The 23,608-nt window shown below is 40.8% G+C and overlaps 1 protein-coding gene across 2 annotated transcripts in view; it reads right to left on the bottom strand.

Moving 5' to 3' along the window:
* Positions 1–5,492: 5,492 nt before the first annotated feature.
* LRRTM4 (leucine rich repeat transmembrane neuronal 4) overlaps positions 5,493–23,608 on the bottom strand; it is a 543,042-nt gene continuing 524,926 nt past the window's right edge. For both annotated transcript variants that reach the window (XM_050910344.1, XM_050910345.1), the window contains 2 exons: positions 6,223–6,819; positions 5,493–6,028 (listed from right to left, as the gene is read on the bottom strand). In XM_050910344.1, coding sequence (XP_050766301.1) covers positions 6,598–6,819 — 222 coding nt within the window. In that variant the 3' untranslated portion in view covers positions 5,493–6,028; positions 6,223–6,597. The remainder of the gene's footprint in view (positions 6,029–6,222; positions 6,820–23,608) is intronic.

Genomic DNA, 23,608 nt, shown 5'->3' with positions numbered 1-23,608 from the left:
AAAAAGTTCTTCAGGCAAAGATGACCCTTTTCTTACATTCTCTATAGCAGCTAGGACTATGGACCCTGGATCCAGGACTGGGGTCACGTGCGGGGTAAGCACAAATATTAATTCAAACAAGGTCTGATTAATTTTCTTATGGTATCTCTTAAATGCGCAATGCTCCAACTTGTCCAGCTTCAGAGAATACATGAGAAATATGCCTAAATCAGTCAAACTTTCTTCATGTCTGCCATAACCTCAAAAATGTCCCACAGGTACACATACATCTAGGGGAAATCACAGATCCCAAGGTTTTAAGATCAGAAAGTGCTGCTGTGCTCAGCTTGTCTAACCTCCTGCACAAGGCAGGCCAGCAAAGCTCACCCAACCTGTGATCCTGTAGTCACTGAAACCACAGGAATTTCTCACGTAAGGCGCTGGGCAGCCAGAAAAGGCAGGCTGTGAGCAACCTATGAAGTTAACTCTGTGTTCAGCAGGAAGCTGATCTAGATGACCTCCAGAGGACCCTTCCAACTCACGTTTTCCTGCTATTCTATGATTTAATTTGGCCAGCCCTCTTGCTTTTAATGAATGAAATGTCCAAATGCAGTTAAGCTCAATCTTTCCCTGAAAATTCAGCCTGAGTGAACAAGCAAGTCACAAGACGGTGACTTAAGATATATTTTGCTCTAAATTGTTGGGACATGCATTTTTTTTTTTTTTTCAGCAGAACACTAACATCACTGTATATGCTAGCCTGCTCTCTTTTTCAACGCTAAATCCCAGGAGGACTTTGCAGGAAAATGCTTTTTCCTTCTTCATCAGCCTATCAAGATCCCCGAATGCCTGCTGTTCTGAGAACACACTTTTAGCAAATAAGAGTGCTTCAGATCACTGGGGAGTCCAAAGCACTGATTGAAAGTCACAAGCAACCATAGTTTTTGCGTTACCAAATTGATTTTGCTTGCCTTTTTAATATACAAAATATCACTGGGGGGTGACAGGGAAGGGGGGAAGATACGGAGGGCTTGACTTATTATTTATTTCTGTTTCACTTGCACCAGAAGTTATCACCGAGACCAAGGCCGCACTGGTGCAAAATGCTGGGCATAAGATGCATAAGGCTCTATCCCGAAAAGCTCACAATTGACATCGGGCACACTAACAGCTAGGAAGGAATTAAAAAAGTAAAGTGGTATTCCCAAGATCATATAGTAAAGCAGTAGCAGCGTCAGAAACACCTGACTCCACACAGTTGAGGCAGCAGGTCCCCCTGGAGCTCCTGCAGTCGCTAATGCAATGAGCCGTCTTACAGGCCATGGCTTCGCCAACAACAAGGCCAGTCATTTTCTCCATAGTGTCTAGAGGAATGCAACAGGAATAAGATCTACTACCTGCCCAGGTGGCAGCTGACCACCTGCATCTTGCCTCTGTGAGAGGCAGTAAGTCCTGAGTTACTCAAGGCTGCCTTGCAGATGCACAATGTTTCAGCTGCTACTGAGTTTGGAATGAGACTCTTCCTTTTCTGCCCAATTTTGGATACTTCCTAGAGAAAAAAAAAAAATTACTAAAAGAAGCACGAATACATTTAGCAGCTTGTTTGTAGCTATTTAGAAAACTTGCCTTACCTGTAGTTCAATCATACAACAAAAATAAACAAGAAATTATATACATATTGCTCTCAATTTTTGAAGTCCCCTAAATAATTGCCTAGGGTGCTGTCTCTTAAAGCCACTGAAGCTCATCATGTCTTTGAAGCTAGCGGATAATGTTCACATCCATCTCTGCAGTTCATTGAAGACCTCAGAAGTGCTGAGCTAGCACTGCAGGGCTGCTTGGCGGCGACTTTGTGGGAGAGAACCCTGTGATCTGCCTGCCTCAAATGTAGTTTTATTTTTGCCATACTAGAATATGTCTTAGCATAGTAACGACGAAGGCGTAATGTATCCCTTGACTCCCGTAATGACTGATATAATTCTCTTCTGTAGACTAATTTACTTTAACCTGCCGACATATTATTAAAATGCCAGCCACCAGGGCATCAAAGCAAATAATGGGCATTAAGTACTAGTGAAATAACTGCACGAGAAACAAATGAAGGAATATTTGGTACTGCTACTCCACTTAGGACCCAAAACTGCTGTGGTTTTGGGTTTCCTTATTCTGCATTTGACCTATCTACTTAAGTCTTTCTGTTTAACTCTTTTACCAGTATGGAGTTAGGTTGGCTGTATTTTTAAGGAAAGGGCTGGTTTACTCTTATTTGCCGCTGATAATTACACTTGCTAAAATAATAATCAAATCTCATCTTTCCAGTGATGAGCACAGGACTTCACGGTGATCAGGAAGAACATCTTCTGCTCTCGCAGGGCACCGGGGAACACATGTTGTGTGCCCCTGAAATCTGTCTTTCCCTGTTTTCTGGGGAGCAAGGAGAGATTTTCGTTCTTGCCCTCTAACAAGCCCAAACTCAACAAAGTCTGTCAGAGCCTTCTTTATTGCTCTTCACGTTATGAGGAAGGCATTCCAATGCTTGTGCATGGGCAATAATATCAGACAGGTAATTTCTTTTTCTTAATTTAAGGCGAGGTTCCAGCTTGATGGACTTACAGCCTTACCAAACCCCCTTTCCTTTATATAGGTTTAAAAAAGTGACTAGTGACATTTAAAGGAGACCAATTGAGAGAACCACCTAAAAATTAATAACCTTCAATACGTACTACATTAGGCCCTTAAATCTTCATGCAGCTTAAAAATATCCATAAAAGCTCTAGATTTCCCATGTACAATGTGCCAAATTCCTTCAGGGACCTTTTCCAATGGGGAATCAAGATAAAATTGTGTTTATCAATCTTCAGAATACTTTCAATCCATTACGGAAAAGGGCAGCTTATTCCAAAAGATTTCTAAACCTCAGAGCAAAATATTGCTAGCCTTGGAAATAACTCCAAGCAGCAGACTGCTTTTACAGGCTCTTTTTCCTTGGTTGCAGATCCTACGCACAGCGTTATCAGAACAGTATAATTTCAGTGCCCTACTGACACCCGCAAGACAATTATTAGCTAGAGAGACAGGCAACAGTCAATTTTTCCCAAAGTCTTCAAGAACCTGTTATTTGGTCACATCAGTTGTTGTCTTTTGCACAGCACAAAGTTCAACAGCTTTGGTCTGAAGGTCAGCCTGATTTTTTTCTTGCTTGTCTGGATACCGCACAGCCGTGAGCTCTCATAGCAAGACAGCAGCCTTCTTTAGGAGCTCTGTGGCACTGAGCACTCAGGCACTGTGCAATGACCATAAAGATGCCATCACAAGCAAACATTCAGTAATGAGTTCTCTTCAGTAACGCCCTATTTGCTGTTTGCTAGGAGAGCAATCATTAGGGGACACTGCAGAGAGTTTGTAATTCTTGGGTCTTACCTGGACAGCTGGTGAGTTGTTCCATCCTCCCTTTCAGAGCAGTCACTTCCCCCACGAGAACTGTATGAAGCGGAGTAGAAGGACCTTCCCTAAGAAGAGTTCGGACATATTTTTAAGCTGAAGTTGTAATATAATCACATGATTCCAGGAACCGAGACTTTAAAAGCAAAAAACAAATACGAAACTCCTAACAACAGACTACAGATAAACATATTACAGTCTTGGGTTTTTGCATTACAGTTGAAGAGCAAGTTTTTTTTATCAAATTTCTTTGGCTTTAATTGCAGCCATGGTAGTTTAAGTTTCAATTTCTGTTACATCTAGAGTCCCAGACAGGCTTGTATAGAGCCCTTTTATAGTCTGATCACCACAACCAACTAACATTAGCTCAGGTAGCTCAGTACATGCTGCAATGACTTCTGCTTTGATCTAAAGCAATCCATGACAAACATTTAGCTCTTCATGCCCTTTAGCACTTAAGTAAGGTATAACTTCATGCCTTCAAAACATTCTTGGAACATTACCTCCTTAATTGTCAAGAATACAAAGAAAAGTTATAGGGTTCTTGCCCAAACTGGCATCAGTGTATAAACAGCAGAAACCCAGCCACATTTCAGGCAGAAAAGCATGAATTCATCCATTAGACTGTGCACACAGCAGTATATTTTGTTCTCCTTGGGCAGCACAATTCCCAATAATTGCAAAGAAAATCTGTAATCTGAGTCTAATGCCATTTCCAAACATCCCTCAAACCAATGCTAAAATTAAGTTATTTTGAACTCAGGAAATGAAAAAAGGGAGTTTGTTTAGTTTTACCTTCCCTTTCAGTAGTTACAAAGTTGCTTTTCCCAGAGTGTGGGGGGAAGTTGCATTGATGAAGATTATAAATGGAATTAAAAAATAAAACAGCTATTCTCCAATATTCACATGACCCCAGCCACTGGGGGTTTAAGGAAAAAACATAAAAAGACATTAAGTATTCCTGCTTGACATTTCCTTCTCTGGTTTTGCTGTTATCAGGGTGGCAGATACATAACTGCCCTCTTAAAAACTGAACCAGAATTACACAACTGTCTTTAATGAACCTTATAATAAAAACATTACCATTCTCATCTTTTAGGAGCATGGGAATGCCATTACACTTTTGATGCTTATTGAAATGTATTCTACTGCTGATCTGGAGCCCACAGGAATCAATGGGAGTTCTTCCATTTTCAGCTCAATAGGCTGTGGGTCAATGTTTTAAACTCAATTTGAAGGAAACTAATGTTTCAAGCAGCCTTCTCCCTCCATCCGTAGCACTGCTAAAGCTGACAGATATCAAGATGTCTAATAGAGCTGGCTGTAAACTCATCACCTAGCCTTTCACTCCATTTTCTTTTCATTTCCTGTCTAACACTTAATTCTAAATACTTTACCTTCGATGCATCAAGTTGACTTTGTATGTCCATGTTTCCCTGCAAGCTGCCTAGCACACAGAATGTGTACATCCACACATATTCCTCCTTTCCTTTCAGAGAAAAATATGTGAGTTTTTCAGGTAAGAAACACAGAAGACAATATAATACCGTATATGTAATACAAGACTCAGCACTTCCAGAAATTCATTAAGCCCTTACCTTGTGGCCAAGCGTATTTCTCATAAAAACACCCAATATAAATACTGGAAACAATCACGAAATTCATTACGTCCTAAACCCCACTGTTGTATTATTCACCCTCCAATTAAAAACTTATCCCTTATGTTCTAATTGGAATTGGTTTAGCTTCAGCTCAGGGTTTGCATCTGAAAAGCCTACCTTCTGGTAGAAGAAACAAAAAAACCCCTTCAGTAAAAAAAAGAAGGCAGCTTCTCCCTCTTCCCCTCCCGCAGGCCCACACGGGTGTTCTGATAAAATCACCTCTTAACCTTTTCTCAGACAAGCCAAATAAATAGAGCTTCTTCACACTCAGGTTTTTTAAACCTCAAAACAATTCCTTGAGCTCCTTCTAAGAGGCGAGATAGAGGTGAAACAGGACAAAGCGTTGTTCCCTTAGTCCACTGAGTCACCGTGTCACACATCCAGAGAAATCATTCAAACAGTAGCTTGGCTGTGGTGTCCCAACCACAAAATAATATGTTTATTTTTTCCACCACTTTTTTTGTTGTCATTTTATTGATAAAAACTACACAAAAACTAACTGATCATAATAATTAATTAAAAAAACAAAAAACAATGTTACACATTCTCCTGTGTTTTAGAAATTGTGTCAGCCAGTGAGTTTCACCAAATACTCTTGCTTTAAAAGATTTTCCTTCTGATCCATTTCAAGCACATCATTTCCATTTTGGTTCCCAAACGTCCATTAATTTTGCTTAACAAGCACCGCTGGACTGTAAATATGAGAGTCGTTACTCCGTTGCATGTTTTCCCCTTTTTTAGAGCCCGAAAAAGTAATTATAGTGTCAACAATGAAGCACAATGAAGATAGTAAAAATCAAAAGCACCCTCCATAGTGTACAGCCTGTGTCTTAAATGTACATGCACCCAAGTTTCTTTGTTTCTGCTGCATCATTTGCCAATGTCCTTTTGGTTGAACATAAGCTTTAATGCCCATGTCTGAAGTTTGAAATATTAGCGCTTGACCACTAAAAAAAAAAAAAACAACCCAATCAAAAAACAAACCCCCAAAAGAAAAAAGAAAATATATATCTATCTTTTGTTTCTTTAAAAAGAACAAAAATATTAAACAAATCTTTGAAGAGTAATAAACACTGAATAAGGAAACATGGCTGACCCACCCCACCCAAACCCTTGCCCTCCCCACCACCTTTATTTTTACCTGTGGTTCTCCTTCCCTGGAACCGTGCAATGTAGAAAAATCAAATATACAAACAAAACTCTTAATCCATCCCTTTATGTAGCTAGAGTGAAATCTATTTTTTTTTTAATAAGAACTTGACAATCTCTCTGTAATATTTACATTGAGGAATTTGTTTGAAAGTTTAAAGCAAAGAAAATCCTGAAGTTCTCAGTGTGTACTGCAAGATAGCATTTCCACAGTCTGCGGAGTTCGCTTTATCCCCTTCCCTTTGTCTGTGTTGGAACATTTGTAACTGGAATGGTAGATTTTAGTTTCTTGCCCTGGTCTCTTCTGAGATGAAAGGTCCCTCAAAAGAACTCCCCACTCCGCCCCCTGAAGAAGTTGTCTCCATCGTTAGTTTGGTATTCTCTCAATGTAAATGGCTGGAGCAGCCGAACGCGCGATTGTAGCTATGAAGCTGTGGTCTCGACTGAGTTCCAGGTTGGTTGTCTCAGCCTGCTCCCGGGACATGGTATCGTACCCCTTATTTACATGGAGAGGCTTATGAGCTTGGCAGTATCCGATCACTGGTTGGTCGTAACTGTAATAGGGTAAAGTCTTCATGTGGTGAGGAACCTGCACCAGAGAAACAGATCAAAAGAGAGAAACATGTAAATAACGTGCTTCGTCATGCGTTTGTACAGCATCTATCGCAATGCAGCCTCAAACCCGCTGGGCGCTCAGCACATCCGCATTCATCGCACAGTTCTTGCAGCAAGACAAACCTTTGAGGCTTCTAGGTTGTCTGTAACAAATGCAGATCCCTCTTGAACAGGACTGCTTACATTCGTGCTAGTCAGCGGGTCCCCGCTTGTGGATGGACGTTACATCTGCTGATAGCCTACGTAATCACAGACTCGTTCCGGCCCTTTGCAGTGTGCTGAAGCCAGATTAGAGGGGGCTTCTCTCCGTTTCGGCAACTATGTTTGTGGGCAGATTTTCAAAGCGATCTTGCGTGCTGAATTCTGACCTCTTTTGGACAGTCTGGCTATGAAGGGTAAACTGGAAGCTGCTGGTAATACGACCCTTTTAAAGACTGGCCCTTCTTCCAGTGCCTCGAAAGGGGCTGAGCATTTCTACAGAACTCAGACCAGCCTGAGCATGTCAAAGGACTGGAAAACCTGGCTGCCAGCATGTGTAGCTTTCAGCACAGCTGGAACACGTGTTTATTTCTTCTACGACAAAGCTGCTTGCCCAAGGTCACGATTTCCTGGGTTCTTTATCTTACAACCTCACCAAGAGACACACTATCAAAGCGGCTCAACTGATGCTCGCTAGAGCTGAGCAGATCCACACCTTGTAAAACCGGTCATGTATTTGAAAAGTCTGCAAGATCTATCCTGAAGCCCATCTCTCGTCTTTATATAAATACTCAGAAACTGCCAGCCCCCCACCTTCTTTTTATTCCATAAATGTTCTATGCCTGCAAATGTTAATCCTACAACTAAATATGATTTATGGCACAACATCAGATACAAATCTTTGCAGATAATTTTATCATCTGCAAGAGATGAGCTGATCAAGTAGAAAGAAATATGCTCTTAGGGAAAAAAAACACACACTGCAGGAGATACAGGCAAGAGTTTATTCTAACGCTGCTAGAAAACCTGAGCTCATTATAGCTGGAGATATCCTACACGTAATTCAATCTTGTAACAAATGCCTTTTTATTTTCCATGCCGAACTTTAAGTGAAGACTACAGAGCTAATTTACCACAAATTTCCATTGCATGGCGCACTTCATTCGAAAAGGTATGAAAAAAGCAAAGGCATTAAGACTAATTATAAGTTTTGCAGGGTTAGAGTTCTTCTTGCATTTGGATCTCCTCAGCAGTTAGATTCCTCCCCCTGCTTCTCTGCAGAACGCTGGAGAGATTCCAAAACTCTTCCACTAGATGGAATTCAGCTGAAAACGTCATTTTACGTGACAGTTGAATGGCAAGAATGCAGAAGACAAGCTGCTCGGTACAATTTGATGGGACAACTGTGTTCACTTGTGGATCAAATTCAGCCGCAGTGCAAGAAACTGTAACTCCCTTTGGATACAGTAATATCTATGCCAATTCGTATCAGGGCTTGAATTTGTCCTCAGCCTTTAAGGCAGCTCTTTATGATTCTATAAAAGCCAAGGACTGTTTGTGTTCTGGAGAGTCGCGAGATTGAGGTCCCGGCTTTACAGCAATAATACACAGTACATTAACCACCCGAGTCCTGTGTGCAGCATTGTTTGCTTGTTTTCTCCCCTTCTCCAAATAGGAGTCAAAAGGATCAGGATCTCAACAACATCCCTAAATGGTGGATAAACACGCTTCCTTTTCAACTATTTCTCAGTAGTTTTATAGAATCTCTCGCTTGTTTTCACTTAAAAGTCAGGTTTGCATGTGTCTGAAGTCATATTAATAAGGGTCGCTGTGCCATGTGTGTGGAGGGAAGGTGGATATTCTTTGTCAGTGTAAAAAATAAAATAAAATAGGTGTATCAGGCAACCCATGAGATTAAGGAGTTGCAGGTTAATTTGTAGAAAGCATTTCTAGGACAACGAAGCCCAGCAATGGATTTGCACCTCCCTGTTCTAGGCCTGGCCCTTGTACTACTCTTCCTCTCCCTCTTTTGGGTGCTAGATCCCATTAGGGGAATTTAAAAAAATAATCGTGTCAAATGACTGTAAGAAGCATCACCCTTGAGGCACCTCCAGTAAAGACGATGAAATGCCACCAGCCACCACCCTCCCAAATTAGTTCTTGTGATGCCTCTAGAATCGAGGTAACAACTGTACAAACAATTCAAAAAAGAACCTTCCTGATCAAAGTGAAAGCCTCCAGAGGACTGTCCCCACAAAATGGAGTGTCCTTTCCTTCCCCGAAGCTACTTCTCTGAAACATAATGTTGCATTTTCAGAAAGACACGAGGGATCAGTTTTCATTTACAGTGAAGTGACTGTACATGAAATGTGAGCCCGCAAAAGCTTTTTCAGGACACAGCCTTGACTACAGAAACTATTGCAAATGTGGGCAACTGCACCACCACTCACTTTGGTGCAAGTAAAAAAGATGGAAAATACTGATGACATTGTTCACTCCAAGCAAAGCTGATACTATTGTATTTTTTCTGATTCACAGATCAACAAAACATATTTAAGAACATCCAAGTTGTTGAAAATTAATTTTGTAAGTATTTTTGCTCCAGGTTCTGAAGTAACTTCTTTTTTGTTTCATTATTGCTATGGAACTAATGCCTGAGATACTGAGAGATGTGACCTTGGACAAGTCATTTTATGAGCTGGAAAATGAGAAGATTAAGTCCTGCCCCTGCTTGCCCTTGGAGACTGGAGCTCTTTGAGGCAAGGGCTGTTTGTGCAGCAACTAAAACAACACAATTCTAACCTAAGCTGGGGCCTTTCAGCTGCTATGGCGTCCTAGAGACAAAAAAAGCAGATGACCAGAGCGAAAAAAATCCGAACAGGTCACTAAATACCTCAGCAAATACATACAGACTCTGGGATCCTGTCATCTCCATCTCAAGGCCTTTTCCACAGAAGACACATTTTTCGCCAGCTAGGAAGCGGGAGTAAGGCTGAGAATTTACCCACCAGCAAATCAAGGCCGAGACAAGAAAAGAACTGGGATCCTCTAGCACGGTGTCCTCCACTATCTCCTCCACGCTGCCACTAACCACAGCCATTTGTGCTACAAAACTCTTTAAATTTAGTTTTGGAAGAAGTTCAATTGTAAATGAAGATAAAGAGTTGCTCACATGGAAACACAACAGATAGAAAACAAAACTCTTTCTTTCATATAATCTGTCATAACATCTGATTCAGTTCTTGGCTTCGTGTGCTCACTCGCGGTTACGCTCCATGACAGCACGGTCCGGTGCAGCTAGTGGAGCTTAGGGGTGGGACACAGAATGCCAAGACGTTTAACAGCAGATGATGCATGTGTCTGTTCACAGTATTTTCTGAATAATTTCTATTTTGATTTCTAAAAATGGCACTGCCTTAATACTTACTTGAAGGATTAAAACTTTTTGCAGTAGGAAAAACATAAATCAACACAAGAAGAAACTCCAAAGTCACTGATGTACGTATGGCACCAAGTAGGGTTGTCTTCTGCTCTAATGCCTTACAATAAGTGACCGTACTGTCTACCCAGTGTTGCAGATAGTTAATTAAGTCAATGAATGAATCCGTGCTCTGAAGCCTTGACTCCATTACGCAATGAACTTACTGCCTTATAAACACTGTAAGTGTTCAGTGCAGGTTTTGGGCTAATAGGCTGGATTAGTTAGCTAGTATTGACTTCTGAAGTCCACACCTCTGTAGATCTTCACTCTAAATGTAATAAATATTGCATCTTAGCAGCCACACACTTGAAACAAAGGTTCTATTACAAGCAAAATTCACATAAATCCCCAGCTACAGGAGGAAGACAGAAAATTTAGCGTGGAAATTTAAGAATGCAAATCTTCCCTTTCACAGTCAAATTGACATTGGAGAGGTTAACAGCTCAACAGCCTTGCTGCAGCATAACAACTCCCTTCAAAACAACTACCTTGAGTTTACCTGAAATTCAGTGAAATTCTGGCCTGCATTAAAAAGGTATTTCTCAACATTCCCTGTCCACTTTTCCTTTGACATTCAACAATGATGTTCAGTTAAACCCTGAGTCATTTCAACATGCAAATACATGTATCCGCATTCCAATTCAGGCATTTTACAATGCACTGAATTTTATCAGCAGATTTACTTACTTATGTCAGAAATATCGGGAGGTAAATTAGCTAACTTATTCTACAGATTTCTGATGATTATTACACAAGAAAGTTCTATTAAAAAAAATAAACTATAAGAATTCAGTTCGGACTTCTGCTTCTCATGGATGCAACCATTAAAACCTAGATTTTACCAAAACATCAATAAAAATCCTCATTCTGGAACTTGAAAAGTATATCAGTGAAGATGAAACCTTACCATATAACCACTGAACCTGGTGAGCTTTAAAGAATATTAGCTTGGGGCCTAAGTGAGTATCAAGTGACCTTATTTCTAAAATACTTCGCCGCTTCTCATAGTACGTTAAACACCCTCATACACTCTTAATTGCTTGCACTGCCTCCTAACAGGATGCTTCAGACAACCTGAAATTTGGTCCTGATATGAACTCTAAGGTGTGACACCTCTCTATCAAGTAATGCCAAGAGAGTTTAACAGAATAACAAGTTCTTCATACTGACTGCGACTCCTGCTTAAGTATTTTCTTCTGTGCTCACAGCAACAGACTTATTGCAGCGAAGACTCGTTGAGGGTCAGACAGGGATTAACTCTCTTGTCTCACTCAGAATCACTTGCAGTTCAGCAAGATCTAATCACTAGCAGTCCCCAGTTGAAATAATTTCCTGGTAAACTGTTAAATCAAATTTTGGAAACACAGGTTTTCAGAACAGATCTATTTCATGTTGGAAATATTACGAGTTTTTTCTTTATGCTCAATTTTGAAGAAAGATCTCCCACCATTCATTATCCTGCAGAGAAGGAAATTCTTTCTTGAGAAACAGGAATGGCCGTGGATGTCTAAGGACTCACTACCAGAATTATCAACAAGAGGACAGAAATGTAATATAAGGAAGGACTGACAATCCCAGCACAGTTTCTGGGGGGAAGTCTGTGGTGAGATGGAGTGCACTTTATTTTTTTTCCCTGAAAGGAGAATGGTATAAGGGCACAAACTGTCACAGGATCCTCAGACAAGTAACTGCTTTGGCAAGAACCTAAAACCTGGAGCCCAGCAATAGAAGTGATGTACTTTCTGAGAACCAGACTGTTTCAGCTGTCTCAGATTGGGTACCTTGGCTTTATACCTTCACTGTTTAGACATTACAGTTTATATATCTTCAATTCTGTTGCTTCTGTTTTCAAAGAGAAGGAACACTCTGTTTTTAAAACTAAAGGCAACCTCCATTCATCCTGATGGAAAATGTGATAGGACAACCACCACTGTCTTGCAGCAGACACGTTTTCCTTCTAAAAACCAAAAATGAAGCATGAATATTCTTGGGCAGTTGAACATTATCTGGTTTCACATTTGCTGGTACTCTATAACCCAGGTGAACTGATTTAGGTGTAAATACTTGCCTAGTTAATGATTACATGATTAAATTACACGCAACTTTAGAAGTTGTCCGTATGTAGTGGAAACTCAGAGTTTCAAAATATGGAAGCTATGTTTTCTCATTAGTGCTAATATTTAGTCTCAGAACACCATGACTTCATTGCTGAATTAGCATCATAGCTGTTGATAAATCAAATTCAGAGTTCATTTTAAACCCTATCATAATTTAGAGTAAAAATAAGCAAGATATACTATCATAGCTTTACGATTAGCGAAGCACACAGCTTCACCTTAGAGATAGATTGATTAGGCACATTAGGCAGATATAGCTGGTATAAACAATTTCAGTGGATTTCACGCTGCTGAAAATTCACAGTTAACAACCCTGGAACATCCCTTTGGAGTCAGCTCAGAAAAACATTCTTATTCAGGAAAATGCACAATCATGCACTTCCTATTAAACCCATTAAAAGGGACAAATGCAGACACTGTAGTTCTGAAATATGAATGGATAAGTGTTTTCTTCTGTTTCCAATTGGAACAAACACAAAAGCGCCTGGCTGTTTTTTAAAATAAGCCTTTTGTACTGAAATTCATGTTTCCTAAGGTAATTCTCAAATTGTCAAAAAAAATCTAAAATCTCGTTTATTAAAAAATTCAGAACTGAGAAGCCTGAGTGCTCTGTTATGAGGTGGTATGAGGTTTTTATGAGTACTGTTTTTACTGAGGTTGTCTGTGTGACATTTGAGCAAATCAGGAAAACTGTCAACTTGATTTTTTTACGTGAAGGTCTTCAAAATCTTTAATTAGCCCAGGTTCTCTAAGAGTTGCAGATCCCACTGGGAACTTTTTGCCTGAGGTTGATATGCCTACATTAGGCATGAAGCATTGAGCAAGAGTCTTTCGGTAGCTTGAATTGTAGGTGCAATTCCCACAATCAATCTCCTGCAATTTCATGTTCAATTTCCTTCCCACTCCAGACAGAAACCACTACTTTGCCTCCGCTATCTATTTCCTACCAAATCAGATTAATGGTCTATGCAGCTCCCCTGGGAGATGAGACAGACAAGAAGGAAGACTCGGTCTGTAGCTAAAGGTCCCACGCTACATGGTACTGAGCCCACTGCCCTGAAATCATCAGCATCGCGACAAGAAACACCAAGTCTGTATCTACCAGTTTTCTCCAAGAAATTGAGGACATACTGCTAAACATCCACAGAAGGCTAGTGTTCCACAGGGATAGGTAATATTGTCAACTCTTAATCTCTTGCACAGTTGCACACACGTACAAACTTGCATATATGTTCTTAAGTCAAAGTGCTGTACCAAGTAAGCTTTTCTTCTAAACAAAGCACAATATCTCCTTTGATTCACTTCTCTGCCGGCTTTTTTTCCTTGTCTTACGCTTACGTCCACCATAATAGTCCTACAAACTGATCTTATGAGCATCCTACATCCATTTAGACTTGGATCCTATCAGTCCAGCTGGAATTGTGGCTAATGCGGAGTCCTGCCAGTCACTGAACTACAGCTGCTGAATATGCTTTGGACCAAACTGAACAGTGCCTTTAGCAGACTGCAGTTTCCTAGTCAAAACAAGCAGTGAGCGGCCAGGACAAAGCCTGCGCTCCCGGCCAAATCTGAGGATTAAATCAAGGTCTTTAGAACCAAGCCTGAAATCTTTTGAACGATGTAGGGGTTGGGCACAGGACGGCTTCTTCAACACATGGAACGGAAGCCTTTTCTTTATCAAAAATTAACCTGGAGATACAAGGTTGTGGTTGGCAGGTCTCAGACCACGTCCTAGTAAACAAAGTTGGTATCAGTGGAGATTTGGAGTCTAAACACTGCAAATGACTGACAGGTGGGTCATTAATCTTACTCAATTCATGTATTTCTGGCTGGGAAAATGGGATCCCAAAATTGTCATTAACCATCAGAAGAGAGGTCTTAGTATGAAAAATGTAGAGAAACAACAGACAGGAGACTCAGGGCAGAAGATAGTGCAGCCACCAGCTACTTTTGCATGTCCTATTAAAGGTCTATTTATAGTTCATAAAAAGTTAACTGATAATTAATAACTACAGGAATTAAACAAACATCATTGTACTAGATATGATTATAAGCCTATTAACCTAATAAATTATATGTCATTAATAAGCAACTTATGGATATATGGGACTATATAATACTCTACAAAATTGATTTCATATAAAGCAAAGTTAATTAAAATATATCTATTAATTTCTTATGTGGCATTAAAATATTCACCAACTTTTTAAACCATCTATAAGCTATACAGGGTATACCATAAAGACAGAATTTTATTCAGTCATCCTTGCAGAGTGTATTTCATGTTTTAAACCCCTATATAACATCACCCTGTCAGTTCCACTGACACTGTGAACTGGATTTTAAGCCTTCCTTTCCTTCCCTACAGATAACTTCCTAATCCTTCTATCCAATCACGCAAACGCCTTTCCCTTTAAAACCGAACCTCTCGATGGACTGTTTAACTAAGTGTGCTTTTCTAGAGATCAGGAGAAAAATCATGCACACCCCACTGCTCCCTCTATGGGCCGATTTGATCTTTCAATCAGTAAATGAAAAGCTTTCCCTAAAGGAAACTCCCAGAAAGAAGAAAGTCTTCTAAGCCTTGTTATTGTTCCTTGGGCAAAATATTTCTTTTCAATTGCTTTATCTGTTTTTTATGGAGTATCTGGCTCCTGACAAAAAGGCCCACTGATGAAAAACTTAAAGTGAGATTCACAGTAACCTTCGATTTTCCGCCGTGGAGGGCCGATAAAATAAACAAACTATCTAGATATTCTAATTGGAAAGCCATTAATATTGCTTTCAGTGCTGTTAGGATAATTTCCTATAGAATTCAATAGGAATAGAAGCCTGGTGGTTCAAAAAAGCTTTTACATTGCTTAGGGACAGAAGATGAGTTTTTCAAAAGCGATGCAGTACGTTGTAGTAGTTACCTATCTAGACGCAAAAGAATCCCTTTGGGTGCCTAAATACACATACCTTCAAAAATGTACTCTCTTTTAAGGCAACTCAGCTTTCATTTAGACACTTTAAAAAGCTATATTCTCACCAGGAATTTCTGCTCCCTATGCATTGCATTAAGAGCTGCAAAGTGTATATCATTTGTGCTTAACCTATCAGGACAAGTCAAAGGTCCATCTAGCCAAGTCTCCAAGGGATCAAGAAGAAAGAGCAGAGCACAGGTCAACGATCTGGTAATAACTTCTACAGATCATTCTCCTGACCTCCAACACTCCCAGCTTCAGTTAGCTTTCTAAATTGCTGGCATTTCAGGCCTGAAATGCTATGGAGCTGGACCTTCCAATGTATTTAAGAGCCTGAAGCATCCTCACAGGCCCTAGGTCCGGTGCAGCATTTGGGAAACTGAGCACATTGCGTCTGTCGAAAAAGAATTACAACAATAAGGGAAAAGGTAGAGTTGTTTTTCCATGCAGTGATCATAAAGATGGCAACCTGCTCCATCCATTACTCACAATAAATAAGTACAGTATTTAATATGAACATCCGATAATGTTGCCGCCACAGTGACAAATGAAGGCACCGGAGAATGAGTGAAATAAGTCTTTGTCTCATATTAAAATACTGCCTTTTCATTAGGTTTGCCTAGAATTTTTAGTGTGCAAAAGAGCTATCCAGAAATTGATGGCTTCTTTAAAGATTTTTTTTAAATACTAAAGTTGTACAGGGATTCTGTACATCAAGAGACCAAAAATGTACTTCCTAAAGCTGGAGAAACGTGACTCAAATTGCACAATATTTTGTCCTTAAGACATGAGTAGGTATAAACAAGGCAACATGATGGCTTATGATTAAAACCCACACCAGTGCTAGAAGAAAGGGATAGTGGGTGCCTTATCAGACTGATAAAAGAAATGGAAGTTTTTCCTTCTATGTTATCTAGTTATACTATACCCAAAAGGTTTTGGCTGGAGTCAGATGACGGTCTCAACCCATTTTTGATTAAAAAGATGCTTAGAGCACATTTATAATTCACACTAATTTCATTTAATATGGCAATATTAAATATACAGATAGTATCCAGCCCCTGCATCCCCAACAAGCTGTAACATGCCAGAGTCCTTCTCCTCTGTCATCATTTAAAATTCAATGCTCAACATTATGGCATTGACCTAAGACAGCAGATCATTTGTTTTATTTTTCAGTCACCTCAAGACAATTTGAAGGGGTCCTTCTTTACAGAAAATGGGTGCCAAAGACAAGAATAACTGGCAGAAAAAATAAAGAAAAAAGATGCTCACGCTACTGGTTCAGCTGATCTGGGGATCAGATGGTCTACATCAGACCATCAACATCCAGAGCTATTTATCAGGAATGTCTTAAACTAAAAGAAGAGAAGCAAGCAAAGCATCATGACTGTAAACTGAGCACAAGTTCAAGGAATCATTCATTTCTCCTGAGAAAAATGGGAGATAAATTCACTCCAGTGAGAAAGAAGAAACCGCTGGCACTACAGACCTTCTCGGACACGGGAGGGAGCTCCTATTATACTGAATGTCTCAGCAGGACTCTATTCATGAGAAATTATAAGATTTTAATTGCCTCCGCTGTCTCCTAGCAGAGGAATCAGTGTGTACGGTGGCACAAACATACTGGCAAGAACATTAATCCAGTAGCAGAAGGGACAGCTTCTCCTCCTGATGTGCGTATGTCACTTCCATTAGCACTGATGGGAGCAGCGTGCCTACGCCGAGAGAGAACTGCAACCCCCCAGTTTCCAAAAGGTACTGATATATGACTCATATTGGGGTGAGGATTTATATAATCACCATCTTCACCGAAAGGTTAAGGAACAGTCTCTGCATCTTGCAGCACCATAAGTTAAGGTAGTGCAGGGCAGAGCTAGAGGGAAATGAGTGGTTTAGGTTGAGGGAGAGAAAATAATTTAGGGATGAGGATGAAGAATTGGCAGGAGGGTGCCTAGTGGTGGGTGACACGCTGCCTGGTGCAAAGGCTGGAGGGCCTGACATCAGGGCGCCTTGAAGGCAGTGGCTTTAAGTCAGCAGAGAGGGTGGAGCGGCTGGAGCGTGCCCTGACCCTGGGAGACAGCCTGGCTTAGGACTGACGGGGAATAAACACTCATCTCTTTTCCCAGCTCCTCTGCCAAACCCAACGAACACACAAACTGTGATGGGAGAGCAAGTTCAATTCCTTAACTAGCATGCTAAGGGGTGATGCTGTTCAGCCCATCAGCTCCAAGGAAAAATCTATCTACCTGAACATCAGAGGCTACCAGTCTGCCTAGCTATAAATATATTACTAGTAGGTATAGCTATGTAGGTCACCCCCTGCCCACCTGTGTCAAAACAAGACACTACAGAGTAATATGAGGACTTTAATTAAAGCTCATAAAAAGCCTTGAGACCCTTGGATATGAATGGCTACAACAACTCACTGTATTCCTAAAGCCTCTCTTTACTGTGACAGGGCAAGCATATTCTGCCGCTGCTCATTTATGAGTGTGTGACATGCAAAGGAGGGATGCAACAGCAGCATTGTTACTGCTTTCTGAACAGACTCCTGAAATGGCAAACGGGAAGAATAGAAAAGGCAGGGTAGGGACTCGCACAGTACACAATATTAGAAAATTAATAACAAACATGGGTTCATGCTTCAGTCACGTTCTATAGAATCTTTGTATATCAGAGATCAAGCAAGCAGAAAATTAATGCAAGACTGTCCAGCATTGCAGGCAAGGACATTTCACAATGATAGCATTATTTTTTAATACTTTACAGAAAACAAATGACTTCTCATTCCTCTGGGCAAATTTTATAACATGCAGGGACATCATCAGTAAAGACATACTCAGAATCCCTGAGAAAACTGGAAGAAAGATGGGTTAGAAAATATTCTTGGCTTAGCAATCTTTGCTTCTACAAAACCAAGCGGATCAATTCAATTACTCCATGAAAGCAAAACCAATGGAAATAATTATTGAGCAACAGTAGTTTAGTGACACTTCTAAAGCAGAAAGGAAAGTCTGGATGACATTAAAAAAAACCCCAACCAAACAAACCAAAAACCAAAACACCAACAAAACCAAACCCCAAACAAACTACATGCTAGATCCTCAAAACAGCCACTTTATAACATGAGGGAGAGCGCAGCAACTACACAGAAAAAACACTGAAACACCAGAAACTAAGGTTTAGTGGTCAACCCACTGAGAACTGGCACAGAAACTACATGGTCAAGGTGGTTAAGAAGCAGAGGAAAGGACAGTGCTCCAAGCTGTCTTTTCCCTGTGGAGATGGAAATCAGCAAGTCTTTTTATTTTTGTCCCATTTCTAAGTACTGAGAGAGAGCCACTCCAGACATAGGTTCAGGATGGAACAGCTTTGGGACTGCTCTGTGTCGAGATCACAACTCTCCCCTTTGGAACAGCTGTCAGCTGGCAAGAGCCAAAGCTGTAATTACTGGCAAACAGATCGTGATGTGTAAATCTGACCGGAAGCCTGAGACTAGCTCTGGAAAACAAAAAGCGTTCAGACACATTCAGACAAACAGAAATAAAGCGCCTTGCCCATACAGTTGAGCACTATTGAATCTAGCCAGGAGAGGGCTGTAGAGTACATGGACTTTGGTGCCTGCTAGCTAGTTGCACTGTACAGACTCTGGCACTTCAGGAAAGCCAAACAAAGCGGTCTCGTACCTATTCTGACGCAATGAACATTAATAAGCAAAAACAGTTGTTGCCCACTTGGACCATTTCTGTGCTTGAGCACAGCAGTAGCGATGGAGTGTAAATGAAAAGAACCAGGTTCAAAGAATCCTGCTGGAAAATAAAACCTGCCCTGTGAGCTAGACTTTGAAAACCAAAAGGAGCTGCTGTTAGAAATATCTGCAGCTCACGTCAACAAGAGACAGCATGCTTGAACAATCTCTCAACCAGCCAAGCATGAGCCAAATGTTTCCAGCTACTCTGATATTTTTAAAACTTGTTCTGTTTGGGAAAGGTAATGCCAGTGTATCAGAGGGATCAGCAAAGAGGTAAGTAATTCAACTTTTTCGGAGTGTAGTATTACTTTGGTGCATTACTGGCGTGGAGGAACATGCGGCTGTAACCGCCTGCACGGGATCTTTCCCTTTGATGGGTCTATACCAGTTGCAGCCACCTGGAATAAATACTCCATGTCTAGTTCATCGGTGAGATCCAGGCGATATCATGACCTGATCCCTAACTACACAAGGGTGAAACAGATTGGGAGAAGAAATATAAAGAGATAAATAAGCCTCTCATCATCCAAAATCTGTTGTTTATTTGCAGTGCCTAGAGGCCTCGACCAAAACTGAAACTGCACTGTGGTAACCAACGCTCGTGCATTTAGTAAGACTCCTTGCCCTGAAGAGCTTGTACTAGAGACAGGCATGACAGATGAAGGGTGGGAGAAAGGAAAATAGCAAACAAGAAAAAGATCTCCAAACTGATGCACAGATTGAGGGACAGATTTTTCCACGAGCTAAATACATGACTACAGATCTTTTATCCCGAAATGACTTCCCTCATCATGTGGCCACTGTGACTGTGTATATATTTGTAAGCAACACAGCCCAGTATGAGCAAATCTGCAGAGCACAAGAGTTGGTGTTGAGTACACAGTGTCCACAACATACACATTTCAGAGGATTTACATCAAACTAGCTTCAGTCTGGTCCCATAAACTCTCAGAGCAGATCCAGTTTAGCTTCGTTTCAAAAGGATTCAGCCTCTGTTCTCTATGACTGCTCTGGAATGTTAACTGAAGCACATTAAGGGAGGACAATCTCGAGACCCATGTCAAAAGTACAATCCTGATCGGAACTAAAACACCAACGTAAATACATCCTGTGGAGGCCAGGGAAGCGATTCAGCTCTCTAGTGTCCCAAGACAGCACAACAGAATTCAAACCTCCCAGTTGAAAGGTGTTTTTAACTTTGACACCATAGTTTAAAGTGACGCTACAAACCTCCATGCAAGAGGTTTGCCTACTGCTACTTTTAAGAGCCCTCTTTACTTTCTCGCAAGTTAATCCAAGATCAACAAAGCCTTCACAGAACTGAGCACTTGCAAAGATGGATGCTTAAGCAGGTCATGCTGGGCTTCCTTCTAGAGGCAGCACACAGCGATCTCATTGCATCCCAGAACACAAGGAGAATAGCTCTTTGGCAGGCCCCTCTGAATTGGAGTTGCAGCCCAAAAAACTGCCGAGGTGCTGAAGATAACCTGTGCAAACCAGAGTCTTGCGTGCATCTCTGGTGGTGCACTGCGACTGCCATCGCCCTGAGGGTTGGTCAGACCCCTCTGCTCTGTTCCTGTCTCTTCGCTCCAAACTAAAAAGAGAACAAAGGTGCCATTGTGACTTCAGGCCACAGTCTGTGCACTTTTCTGGTGAAGAGACAGAAAGAGGAAGGCTGAAAAAAAATGATCCCACAGTGATTATCTCAATGATCTGAGCTCTGTAAAAAAAGAGCATAAAGCTCTGGCCATTTCTCCGTATCCTTTAACATTACACAGAATAGTGTTTTTCAACCACTAACAGAATGGGTTCATGAGTTTATTGGGCATTTCAGGAGCCAAATGATCACCCATCCTCTTCACACCAGTGGAAAGGTTTATGTTTGGCAACCAGAAATAATTCACAATTATTGTATGATAGAAGATCTACTGGGTATGTATCTTCCACAAAGTAAAACATGGGTAATAATACTAATAAGTCATGATTCACAGCAAGCGTACTGCAGTCCCATCAGTGTTCACCCATCAGGGCTTTGCAAAATTTTATACAGAGCGTGTTTTCAGCCTGCCACATTCGTAAGTCAAATCATGGGAGCAAGAACAAACATCAGTTGTTTGCCCTTGTGCTGCACCTTTCATTCAAAGGCTCTGCAATCATTATTCAGATAAGTCTTGTGTTGCTGCTTTGAGATGAGTGGATATCATTACCTTCACTTTATAGATAAATAAGTAGAGGTCAAAGAACCCCCCCAAGGCAATCTGGAGGGTTAAATACCTACATCAAAGGGTTTAACAAAGACTGATATCACTATCCCTACCAAAACGACAAGGAAACAGAGACAAGAGGAGTTGAAGCTGTTAGCCCAACATCAGATGACCAGCTCTGGATCTTCGGTCTTTAAGATAACCCCACCTGAGAGTTGTCTCCCAATTCAACAACCACTATCAGATCTATCTAGAAACAACCATAAACATTTATTGCACCTTAATGCACCCCTGTGCTTGCTTATTGCTATATTCTTCAAACAAAGCGAGTGATGGGTTTTCTACATTAATTAAATATTTAGATGGAGTTTCTGGTCATTGTTTCTTACTGTTTTCTGGCACTGTTTGCCTGGTGCCTCACTTCTGCAAGCATATTCCTTCCAGCCTCTTTCTGCTCTGGTGCATCTTGCCTGTGGCCTTCGCTGAGAAGGGAAGGTTCATGACAGCGTGACTTGTACAACCCACCCTGTGGATGAGCTTCGACCCCTGGCAGCTCCTGCTGTTTTCTCAGCTGTCTGTGCAAGTTGTCAGGACCCAGCAGCAGGAGAACCAGCCTTGCTGCTCATCCAGCATATTTGATATAGATGTTACAAAGTTCCTGAATAATTCTTTTATATATTTAATATTTGCATATTTCCCTAATCCATGAATTTTCTACTGGACTTTTGGCTAGGGCTAATGCTAATTTAATACTTAGATACAAGGCTCTATTGTGTGATATGGTGCAAATACAGTCAATCGTAAGGACCACACTGATAGAAGACTTTGGACGGGCACACTAAAAGGGGCTTTATAAGTCTCAGAATCTTAAAACCTGGCCCCAGTGCTGCAGATCAAGGGCCATTAAATCAATTAGAGATGGTCTTCCAATTCAGGAAAGTGAAACTATTATATTGTTTCTGCAGCCCAATATATAACCTTTTATTTCACCTCCATCGAATTCAACTGGTTTTACCCTTTATCAAATCAATAGGACTTTCCTATAAGGCGCTGTAAGTGTTCTGGTGATCGACTCTTCCTTAACTACAGTCACACACAGTGCCTAGCAGAGCGGGGCTGTGATCACAGTAAGGCTTACAGCATCTGCTATAATTCACTAATAATCACAATACTTAACAGAAGGGACACAAACAATGGGGTCCTTGGGAAAAACTGAGTCCTCCGGGTGCCACCTCGGTTTAAATAACGAATACAGCCTTTTTCTTTGGCCTGTGTGTTCTCCCACTCATATAAACAAAACCAGGGGAAGGTTATTTAAGTATCCGTTAGTTTCCCAGTAATTATGTTGTTCCCCCCCCATTCTTTACCCTGGAATAAAGCACATGGACTTGCATCAAAACACAAAAGCAATCAGAAAGACCAACATATACAGCGATTATAACCAGCTATTCACTGCCTCGACACAATACTCATTGCTCCAAAGAAGACCCTCAGAGCCCTCATCTCCTTGTTATAAACAAGCTACCAAGGTAAGACAAGGTACAGTGAATGATAGTAGTGCAAAGTACTGGTTGCCAGCTGGACAATGGTTGACATGGTTACCCTTTTCCTTTTTGTGCTACAGGTATGTAGTAAGTTCAGCTTCAAAACCTTACTACAATATAACACAATGCAATGCAGTCTCTTCCTATTACCATGGAAGAAAAGAATGCACCATTGACAGACTTCTGTGCCCTTTTAAAGCAGAACAGCTCTGACATCAAAGCTCACAGCACTCCTCTGCAATAGTTATTCACTGTGTCTTTGTGGTCAGGAACTAAAACATTTTTATGAAGTTCTAAGGGAAAAAATTATCTCCTGAAAATGAGTCTCTTGTAGTAAGTGCTGCAAATAATGAACAGCTGCACTGTTTCCTTTGGAAGGTGAAACGAAGGAAATGCAGTCTTAATGTGCATTTAAAGCAGGAACGGGTCAGTCTCCAAGATGTTTATTGGGCATAATGGAAACATTCAATTGTCAAAGGAAACATTAAAAAAAAATTGACAGAGTTAGGTAGGATGCATTATTTAAACACATATTTATCTATCAGAAAGAAAACAGCTGCAGATTAGAGGGGAGTGTGATCAACCATGGCTCAATTGTAGCCTCAACCATATGGTTTTTGCCTGACAAATCAGGGGACTGGTTTTTTTCTTCCCCTTTTGCAAGTGGGGCCTAGGTATCACATACAAAAGGCAAACAATAAAGTACATATACCCTCAC

The sequence above is a fragment of the Gymnogyps californianus genome, chromosome 23 (assembly GCF_018139145.2).
Source record: "Gymnogyps californianus isolate 813 chromosome 23, ASM1813914v2, whole genome shotgun sequence".
In the NCBI taxonomy this organism is placed as follows: Eukaryota; Metazoa; Chordata; class Aves; order Accipitriformes; family Cathartidae; genus Gymnogyps; species Gymnogyps californianus.
The sequence above is the reverse complement of the archived record's forward strand: the minus strand, read 5'-3'. Positions and strand labels throughout refer to the sequence as shown.